The sequence below is a fragment of the Parathielavia appendiculata genome (assembly GCF_033297405.1).
Source record: "Parathielavia appendiculata strain CBS 731.68 unplaced genomic scaffold N657scaffold_2, whole genome shotgun sequence".
Taxonomy (NCBI): Eukaryota; Fungi; Ascomycota; class Sordariomycetes; order Sordariales; family Chaetomiaceae; genus Parathielavia; species Parathielavia appendiculata.
This window is the reverse complement of record NW_026944221.1, coordinates 1,955,856-1,966,087: the sequence shown is the minus strand read 5'-3', so window position 1 is coordinate 1,966,087 and position 10,232 is coordinate 1,955,856. Positions and strand designations below refer to the sequence as shown.

The window sequence follows — 10,232 nt, the reverse complement described above, 5'->3', positions numbered from 1 at the left end:
ACTACCCAACAATAGCGCTCATAGCAATGCCGGCGTCACTGTTCGTCTCCGTCTCCGTCTCCGTTTCTAAGATGGCATGTTTTCAGCCGCAACCACCAAGGTTTCTCTCAACATATGTTCAATCAGATCAACTATGGTAAGGAGAGAGGACGCTGTTTTAAGGTAGAGGAGGGTGTTCAGCCTCGTTGTCCGACTGCACCTCTGCCGTGCAATACCTAGACCATGTTATAACTGTCCCGGGTTTTATAGTGTGTCAAGAGGCCGTCGCCTAATCGGGCTCATAACGTGGCCAAGCTGTACTTGTACATGACCAGGTCACTGGCTCTCGGTGATGACAAATGCCGTTTTTGGAGGGGTTGTGAGACGGTCTTTGTCCATTGAGTCGGCGGTGGTGACACAGCGTCCTCAGAAATCGCGTAGGTTAGTATGCTATGATGAGGGAATACCTACTACAGGCAGTATACGCCAGGATTCCGGGGCAACATGTGCGCATGTTGCGCAGACGCGAAAGCGAAGCACGTTTGATGAATCGTTCTTGAACAAATTCCCGATATCTCCGAAGTGGGATTGTGTCCTGTGGATCATGATTTCCAGCAACCAAGCAGAGCCAAGCCGCGCCCCCGCCCGTCAGCTGGACTTCCCACAGAGTCGGTGCTTGATGCCGCCGTGCGCCGATGAAATAGGCAGGTTCTGGTCATCGACGTCATGGCGCTGACGCTAAAAGCTCATGGCCTTGCCTTTCATCCTCGGCCGAGCATGCATCTTGGAGGGAATGGAAGGACGGGGCGGCAACGGAATGCCGACTCTTTCCAGGCTCTCCTGCAATTTTACTTTTATTTCCGTTGATTTCGAATCATGTAAGCAGTAACATAAGAGGCAATTGCAGCTCCTCGCTAGCCCGCGCTTCCCTCTCTGTTGATAGATTATCATGTTTCTGATCTGAACCCACATCCTTGCCGTCGACATAACCATCCGGCGTTGTAACCTTCGAATCTGCCAGAGAATCGACAAGCTCATCAACCATAGTCATAGCATCTCCCGCCACTATTATCGATTCGACCACTGGGTGCATCAGATATACTTCATGAGACCCTGCTCCGGGTCTCCCCACCATGACTGAGGCCCCAAACGAAAAGCAGCTGGAAGGGACCTCTTTTGACCCCGTACCGCCCGCGGATTCCGCATCGTCCCACGATGCATATCCTCCCGGAGACAAGGAGAAGTTGGGGGAGCAGGACAACCTCCGGCCAACAGAGAGTGCAGTGGAGCGTGCCGGTGCCGAGGATGGCGACAGGAGAAACGACCTGGACCGCCTTCAAAGCTCAGCTACCGCCACCAGCGTGACCACCGCCACGGCGACCGGCAACTTTCCCGAGCAAAAACCATGGTACAGGCAGCCGAATCCTCTACGATGGGGCAAGATCCCTCCCGTGCCAATCGAGAAAGAAGAGTGCCCCGAGCACAAGGCGGGCTTTCTCAGTTCGCTCGTCTTCCACTGGATCGCCCCGCTGATGAGCCGGGGTTACAAGCGGCCACTCGAGTTCAACGACATCTACAGCGTCAATCCGGACCGCGCCGTCGATCCCCTGACCGACAAGCTGCGTGCCTCGTTCCAGCGCCGCGTTGACGCCGGCGAGAAGTATCCCCTGGTCTGGGCCATCAACGAGACCTTCTTCTGGGAGTTCTGGCTCGGTGGCTTCTGCAGTTTGATGTCTTCCATCCTGCAGGTCATGTCCCCCTTTACGCTGCGCTACTTGATTCAGTTCGCGGCGGACGCCTACATTGCAAGCCTGCGGGGTCTTCCAGCACCGCATATTGGATCCGGCGTTGGACTGGTCATCGGCGTGACCACCATGCAGGCCCTGCAAAGCTTGGCTACCAACCACTTTATTTATCGTGGTATGCTCGTCGGCGGCATGTCGAGGGCTTCGCTGATCAGCCTGATATACGAGAAGTCCATGGTCATATCTGGACGGGCCAAAGCTGGCGGCGCAGAGCTCGCTGACAACCCGGCTGCGAAGGCGGCACGGGAACGGACAAAGAAGGTTGATGCGAGTCAAGGCAAGCATGAAAAAGGGCGGGCAGGGAATCAACAAGGAATTACCGGAGAGGGCGAGGGATGGGGTAACGGAAGAATTGTGAGTCCTTCTTCGGAGCACACTGACTTCATGCGCAATATGCTAACACAATCTAAAGATGGCGCTGATGAACGTCGATACATACCGAGTAGACCAAGCATGTGGTCTGTTCCACATCATCTGGACTGCTCCCATCTCTTGCCTCATTACCCTTGCCTTGCTCATCGTCAACCTGACCTACAGCGCCCTGGCTGGCTTCGCACTCCTGGTAATCGGCGTGCCCTTGCTCTCGAAGGCCGTGAAGAATTTGATCAAGCGTAGAAAGGCAATTAACAAGATAACGGACCAGAGAGTCAGCCTCACCCAGGAGATACTGCAGTCGGTCCGCTTCGTCAAGTTTTTCGGCTGGGAGAACTCTTTTCTGCAGCGCCTCCAGCACTTCAGAAGCCGCGAAGTCTCGGCAATCCAGATGGTGCTGGGCATTCGCAATGCCATCTTGGCCATTAGTCTGTCTCTGCCAGTTTTCGCCTCCATGCTGGCCTTCATCACATATTCCTTGACCGGCAACAACCTCGGACCCGCTGAGGTGTTTTCTTCCTTGGCTCTCTTCAACGGCTTGAGGATGCCTCTGAACATGCTTCCACTGGTCATTGGCCAGGTCACGGATGCATGGTCGTCGCTCTCGCGTATCCAGGAGTTCCTGCTGGCTGAGGAGCGCGAGGAGGAGGCCATCTTCAAGTCAGACGCTCCGAATGCTGTCGAGATGCATAATGCCTCTTTCACCTGGGAGAGGACGCCGACGCAGGATTCTGAAGGGACTGTTGCTGGCCCGGGCACGGGAAGGGGAAGGGGGGGGCCGAAAGCTGCTGCGGAAACGAATGACCACTCGGCGACTGACTCCAGCGAAGAGGCCAGCACCCTGGTGGAAGAGCAAGAGCCGTTCAAGCTCCAGGATCTGAACCTTGAGATTGGCAGAAACGAACTCGTTGCTGTTATTGGTACCGTCGGAAGCGGAAAGACGTCTTTGCTGGCCGCCTTGGCTGGCGATATGCGCAAGACGAATGGCGAGGTCATTTTGGGCGCTTCCAGGGCCTTCTGCCCGCAATACGCCTGGATTCAGAACGCAACGGTGCAACAAAACATCCTTTTTGGCAAGGAGATGGATAAGCAGTGGTATGCCGATGTTATCAAGGCGTAAGTACTGCTCGCATCCTTGCTGTCTCAGTGTCCACTAACATCCCGCAGGTGTGCTCTGCAGCCAGATTTGGACATGTTGCCCAATCACGATATGACCGAGATTGGAGAAAGAGGCATTACCATCTCCGGTGGTCAGAAGCAGCGGCTGAACATCGCCCGTGCCATCTATTTCGATGCCGACATTGTGCTGTTGGACGACCCCCTGAGCGCCGTTGACGCTCACGTCGGTCGCCACATCTTTGACAATGCTATTCTCGGCCTGCTCAAGGACAAATGCCGGGTATTGGCGACTCACCAGCTCTGGGTCTTGAGCCGCTGCGACCGCATCATCTGGATGGAAGGCGGCAGGATCCAGGCGATTGACACATTCGACAACCTCATGAAGAACTCGGAGGGCTTCCAGCAGCTTATGGAGTCGACGGCCATCGAGGAGAAGAAAGACGAGGTTGCGCCTGCTCAAGTCCCGGGGGATAACGGCCAGTCCAACAAGAAGAAGCAGGCTAAGGGCTTGATGCAGACCGAGGAGAGGGCCATCGCAAGCGTACCGTGGTCCGTCTACGCTACATACATCAGGGCGTCGGGCTCGATGCTCAATCTTCCCATTGTCATCGGGCTCTTGGTCTTGTCACAAGGGGCCAACATTGCTACCAGCCTGTGGCTCTCTTGGTGGACGTCCGACAGATATGGTTTCTCCATGGGGCAGTACATAGGAGTCTACGCCGGGCTCGGCGCCGTCCAGGTCCTGATCATGTTTGGCTTCATGGTCTCGCTCTCCATTTTTGGGACAACAGCGAGCAAAAACATGTTGCAGCAAGCCGTATCCAGCGTGCTGCGAGCTCCCATGGCCTTCTTCGACACTACGCCACTGGGCCGCATAACGAACCGGTTCAGCCGCGACGTCGATGTCATGGACAACAATCTCACGGATGCGATGCGCATGTACTTCTTCAGCGTTGCCTCCATCCTCGCCGTGTTTGCCCTCATAATCGCCTTCTTCTACTATTTCGCCATTGCCCTGGTGCCCCTGTTTATCATCTTCCTCCTCGCCACGAGCTACTATCGCGCTTCCGCTCGCGAGGTCAAGCGGATCGAGTCCATTCTCCGGTCCACGCTCTCGGCCAAGTTTTCCGAGGGCTTGTCAGGTATTGCCTGCATCAGAGCGTACGGATTGAAAGATCGGTTTGTTGCCGACTTGCGCAAGGCGATTGACGACGTCGACTCGGCCTACTTTCTCACCTATTCTAATCAGAGGTGGCTGTCGGTTCGACTCGACATGATCGGGAACCTGCTCGTCTTCACGACTGGCATTCTGGTTGTAACGTCACGCTTTTCGGTTGACCCTTCGATTGGCGGTCTGGTCCTGTCATACATTCTTGCCATCGTCCAGATGATTCAGTTTACTGTGCGGCAGCTGGCTGAAGTGGAGAATGGCATGAACTCTGTGGAGCGTCTTCGCTACTACGGAACAGAACTGGAGCAGGAGGCGCCCCTGAGGACGATCGAGGTTCGCAAGACGTGGCCGGAGATGGGCGAGATCATCTTCGACAACGTCGAGATGCGCTACAGAGCGGGACTCCCGCTCGTGCTGCAAGGTCTCAGCATGCATATTCAGGGCGGCGAGCGTATCGGCATCGTCGGACGCACCGGAGCCGGAAAAAGCTCCATCATGTCGGCGCTGTTCCGCCTTGTCGAGCTATCCGGAGGCCACATCACGATCGACGGGCTCGACATATCCACCATCGGCCTCCAGGACCTGCGCTCTCGGCTCGCCATCATCCCGCAGGACCCTACGCTCTTCCGCGGCACGGTGCGCAGCAACCTCGATCCGTTTGGGGAACACACTGACCTCGAACTCTGGTCCGCTCTCCGGCAAGCCGACCTCGTCCCCGCCGACGGCGGGCCACCGGGTACAGAGCCGCAGGGCGGCTCCCTCAACAACAATAGCAACCACCCTGCCACGACCGCCAAAGACACCAACCGCATCCACCTCGACACGGTTGTCGAAGAAGACGGCCTCAACTTCTCGCTCGGCCAGCGGCAGCTAATGGCGCTCGCGCGGGCCCTTGTTCGGGGTTCGCAGATCATTGTCTGCGACGAGGCGACGTCGAGCGTCGACATGGAAACGGACGACAAGATCCAGGCGACGATTGCGAGCGGGTTCAGGGGCAAGACGCTGCTGTGCATTGCGCATCGCTTGCGAACCATCATTGGCTATGACCGGATCTGTGTCATGGATAAAGGGCGGATCGCCGAGATCGGCCCCCCCCTGGAGCTGTGGCGGATGGAAGGGGGGATTTTCAGGGGAATGTGTGAACGGAGTGGGATTAGGATGGAGGATATCCGTGGTGCGAGGGACGGGGTGCTGCGGGAGCAGGAGCGGCATCACCATCAGCAGGAGCAGGAGCAGGAGCAGCATCACCAGCAGCAGAAGCGGTCGTCGCAGCAAGGGGGAACGGTGGCATCTTAGTTGGTGCAAAGGGGTGCGACTGGTGGTGAGTATTGGCAGCGTTTATTTGGTTGAGGGGGTTTGGGTATGGAGTAAGCGGATAGACCGAGGTATGGTTAAGTACCTTACCTAGCGGGCATACAACTACTGTCATATCTTGTGCGCTGTTGGTAGCAAACAAACGAGAGTAGCAAAATGCAACATCACGACACAAAATGTAACCTAGCCGTTTCGGGCGGCAACGCAGCGCGAGAATCAACATGCCGAAGCATGACATGAACATATATCTGTATGTCCCTACCAGCTAACATTCATCATTCCCGACCTCCCAACGGCGCACCTCTGCTGGCTCCGGACAGCCACCCCCCTCCTTGGGCGCACGCTGGCCCGACGCTGTCTCCAGCCCCGGCTCGCCTCTCGCACAGCGCCCTTCCTCACACCTATCATTCCACCGTGCCCCGGCCGCGCTTCATGTCCCTGGTGGCCACACATGGCGACGTTTACGTTCAGTGCGTACACGACATGCTCGAGATCAACAAGGCAGATGGGGCTGGGTCATCTAACCCACCACATCCAGGGATGACGCGGCGTGGCAGCGCTTCCGGACTCGGTCCACCGCGTCGTCACGGGAGGGTTCTGAGAGAAACATGGCGCGTCTCCTTCTCGTTCTGGGCATGCTGGACCACATCTTTGTCTCGGACCCGGTGGCGCTTGAAGGCGCGTCGCGGGAGCAGCTCCGCGAACGGTTCACCGGTGGCGTCAGCGTGGTTATCGTGCTGAGAATCCTTGCCGGCCGCCCTTGGCGAAGGAGTGAACCGAGATCCCCGTGCGATGCATGACTTTGTCCAGGTGGACGAGGACTCGCTGCGCCAGCAACAGCGTGATGTCGCAGATGAGTGGTGGACAGGGTCCTGATGAGATGGGGGACACGGGCTGCGTTCACTTTGTGTTCTGCGACGAGCGGCTCGACCTGGGCACGCCTACCGCGGTATGAGGAGCACAGAGTCGGAGCGGGATGATGGGTCGTGGCGGATGTTGACGAGCAAGATGGTTAGTGCCCGCTTCTGCGATGCTCTCTGGCGAGGACGTGATGAAGGCGGAGGAGGAGGAGTTGGAGTTTGGAAATGGGGAGCCCTGACCCCAACATGAAGTGAAGCAGTCCTCTCCAACCCCTTGGAACTTCCCTAGAGTTACTGGTCACCGTCGAGTGGCAGGTTGACATGGGCGATGAACCGCCAAACTGGTAGATAGAACCGACCCGTCTTCCTCCTTGAGCTGTACTGTTACTCTCTATTTCCCAGACCCTCCGATCCGTCAAGGCTTGAAGGACATGCCATCGTAGGTATTGACTACGAATATCTAACGTCAACGCCACTCCAGACCCAGGACGCCAGCCGTGATCCTAGTTGCAGAAACACGGTCTCAATACCTAGTGAGACCCTTGACACTGATTTCGGTCTCTGCTGTATCCGGTCATATGGCATGATCGTATTCTTACCATAACGCCTGTTACTCCATTCCCGAGGTCTACCATGACCATGCACGTCATCAGTCATGCAAGTAACACAGTATACGAGCCCGCGTGACGTCCCGTGTTGCAACGTCAATATCTCCCTGGTCATTACACGACATGCAGCCCAGGTGCAGATGTAGTGTGACTCGGCAATCGCCGGTTTTTGAGGGAGCCTTGGGTTGTGTTTGCCGTGTTCCCGTCGTGTCGGTGTGCTGCATGCGTCGGGTTGTTGAAGATTGTATCACAAGGTGAGTTAGCTACCGAGTTTATGGGAGTGTTGCGTAACGGAGTAACGGTATGTTCCCGACGACGACAATTGACAGTCAGTGCAACTGCGCTTGTTCAACTTCTTGAGGGTTGTAGCAGTTGACTGGATATGTACTGTATGTCGCCATCTTGCATAATGTATCTTTCTATGAAAGCCAGACATGATAACCGTTGCTAGCTCGCTTAGTAGCAGTCATTATCACCTCGCAAGGTGAATGCTTTGCTCTACGTATCGAATCCCAACTTCCTTTGCAGTTAGGTAGCTGAGCCGACGTCACTTGATCCATTACAGGAAAGCAATGTAATTACCTGGGAAACCGTCGCGTGGCATGTGTTGCGATCCATTGCATTTTGAGACGAAGTCGGGGTTGGAATGTACAGTACATTACGGAATATCTTGCTGAACACACTCGTTGCCAGTCTTGAAATTCTTAAAGAACACCATACCCCGGCTGGCCAGTTTGCCCGTGCACCACCTACACGTACTCGTAAGCACTTCCATGCATCAGGGTTCTATTGTTCCACAGCTTCGGTAGCGCCCTGCGCATATTGCGATTGGTGATACAACACTGCAAGAGAATGTCATCTGACGTAGGTAGGCTTTGGAAACACCTCACTCAAGTCTCCGAGAATTTGGGACCTGGTGGCAGCAGGACGGAGTACGGAATCCCAGGCATGACCGGCCATGTCTTGTCCCTTTTGCGTACGGTCTCTCACAGGGCACTGCAGCCCCTCGTCATTCCGATCTGCCATTGTTGAGTCAGTCTAAACAGAAACTGCACTGATAACCGCTTGAAAGTATTCTCCACACCCAAACCCGGGAAACCGAGGGAGATAGGTATAATATGTTCATTACCGGTAATCAGAGCACAGAGGAGTAACACCGAGGATTATGTACCGTGACGAAAACGTGCAAAACAGAAAGGGAACTAAGGCGCGGCCAACAACGCCGTCTAATGCCGTAGAAGAGAGCCACGAACTTGGATGGAGGAAAACAAAACAAAGGCCCGCTCCGCTGTCAAACCACCATACAAGCCCTTCCCCATCACACCCCTTTTGCAAGAGTATACGAACCATCCCCAACCTAAAGAACCGAAACCCCACCGCCAAAATAGAGAAGCAAACACAATTAGTCGTAGAATCTAGCACCTCTCTACCCCCACTAGCGTCAAACATAGGGTCTTCTCAGTACCTTCCCCGCTGACTCCCATGCCCCTGCGGAGACACCGGCCCCCCAGCAGCAGGCGGAAACATGCCCGGCTGTTCATCAAGCAAGTCATCCAGGTACGCGCTGGGCGCCCTCGTCCCCACGCTGGGCGGCCGGTTCAGGTTGAGCGAGCTGGTACTGAAGTTGCGTGATCCCCCCGCACGGGGGCCCATGTTGGGCGATTCGGGCGGTGACGGCCCGCCAAACGATGGGTTTGCGCCTGCTCCTCCTCCTCCTCCACGTCCGCGCGACGAAGGCCGCAGCGTGCTCATGCTGATCGAGTTGCCCGCGACGTGTCCGTGGTGGCCGCTGCCGCCGCCGCCTGCGACGGGCGATGCCGAGGCATAGAAGCCCGAGGGGAGGAAGCGTGCTGAGTCGCGGTTCGAGGCGCCTCCCAGTGCGGAAGAGCTGCCGGCCGCGGTAGGGGAGAAGAAGAGGTTCGTCTGGCTGGGCGTGGAGGAGGGCGTCGGGCCGCGGTGGGTTTTGCGTCCCGTTGAACCGCCCACGCCTGCGCCGGCGAGGGAGGGGGACGATTCGCGCTCGATGTACTTGTAGAACTGGGCTGGCGGGGCGGGGAACGAGGCCGCGTTCTTGTCGCCCGGGCCACGGCCGTTGTTGGCGGCGTGCTGAGCCAGCGCGGCACGCTCGACGGAACGGTGAAGGAGGCAGGCCACAATAGCGCGCCAGACGAGGATGGCGACGCCAAAGGCGCCCAGGATGGCGCCTACGGCGATGAAGACGGTGCCGTCAGGGAGGGTCGAGTGGTTCATGAAGGGGGCGTTGCGCGTCGGCGGGATAGTTGGGGGCGGATACGTGGGGACCTCGGTGTCGACGATTGTCCTAGAAAGCTTCGGCATGCCGGTATTGGTTCCCCGGGAGGTAGTCGTCGTGGTCAGGCCCGGCATTGCGGTGGTGGAACGGCTCGATGACGACGAGGATGTTGTCCGTGTTGATGTCTGCTCAGTCGTGGTAGGGTCGTCGCCGTCCGTCGTGGTTGTGGTCCGCGCCGTAGGCGTGGCGATGGCCTGGGTCGTTGGCGTCGGCTCGGGATCGTTCTGCACCTCTGTTGTGGTCGCTGCTGGGCTGTCGCCCTCGTTGTCGTTTTGGGCCACGACCCGTAGCGCAAAGAGGACTGTGAGAAGCAAGGCGCGCTTCAGCGAAAGCGGTGATGAGCCCATAGCTGCGGCTGTGTCGCTCGAAGGCGACCCTGTGAAAGGAAGAAAGTGATGCTATTCGGTTGTGATGCTGGAAGTTGGTGTGGTTGGCAGTCAGCAACTTGAACCCGAGAATACGGGCAGCGAAAAGGAGGCACTTCGTGCCCCTGCCCCCTGCCCCCCTGCCCAAGCCCAACGGAGGAAAGCGGCATCCCGCCCTGTTCAGCCGCCGTCTCAGCAACGGGCTTTAACCATGTAAGGTACCCGCTGATACCGTACGGGTCAGCGGGGACACGGCCAAGCCACGAACCATTTGAACTTTTCCCGACGACATGATCGCCCAAGCTATGCGACGCTGCGTTCGAGGAAC

The 10,232-nt window shown here is 57.1% G+C and overlaps 3 protein-coding genes across 3 annotated transcripts; 2 read left to right on the top strand and 1 right to left on the bottom strand.

The window, feature by feature from the left end:
- Positions 1–1,112: 1,112 nt before the first annotated feature.
- N657DRAFT_565667 (uncharacterized protein) lies at positions 1,113–5,742 on the top strand (the record flags this gene model as incomplete). The annotated part of the gene is made up of 3 exons (XM_062788377.1): positions 1,113–2,138; positions 2,197–3,272; positions 3,324–5,742. The coding sequence occupies 3 exons, from the start codon at positions 1,113–1,115 to the stop codon at positions 5,740–5,742; spliced, it is 4,521 nt and encodes a 1,506-aa protein (XP_062651129.1).
- A 135-nt stretch (positions 5,743–5,877) lies between these two features.
- On the top strand, positions 5,878–6,786 carry N657DRAFT_206802 (uncharacterized protein). Its single transcript, XM_062786223.1, has one exon. It carries the CDS (start codon positions 6,013–6,015, stop codon positions 6,499–6,501), a length of 489 nt encoding a protein of 162 aa, XP_062651128.1. The 5' UTR covers positions 5,878–6,012; the 3' UTR covers positions 6,502–6,786.
- Positions 6,787–8,686: 1,900 nt separating this feature from the next.
- Positions 8,687–9,886, bottom strand: N657DRAFT_564650 (uncharacterized protein; the record flags this gene model as incomplete). The annotated part of the gene is made up of 1 exon (XM_062788298.1): positions 8,687–9,886. The coding sequence occupies one exon, from the start codon at positions 9,884–9,886 to the stop codon at positions 8,687–8,689; it is 1,200 nt and encodes a 399-aa protein (XP_062651127.1).
- Between the last annotated feature and the right edge of the window lie 346 nt (positions 9,887–10,232).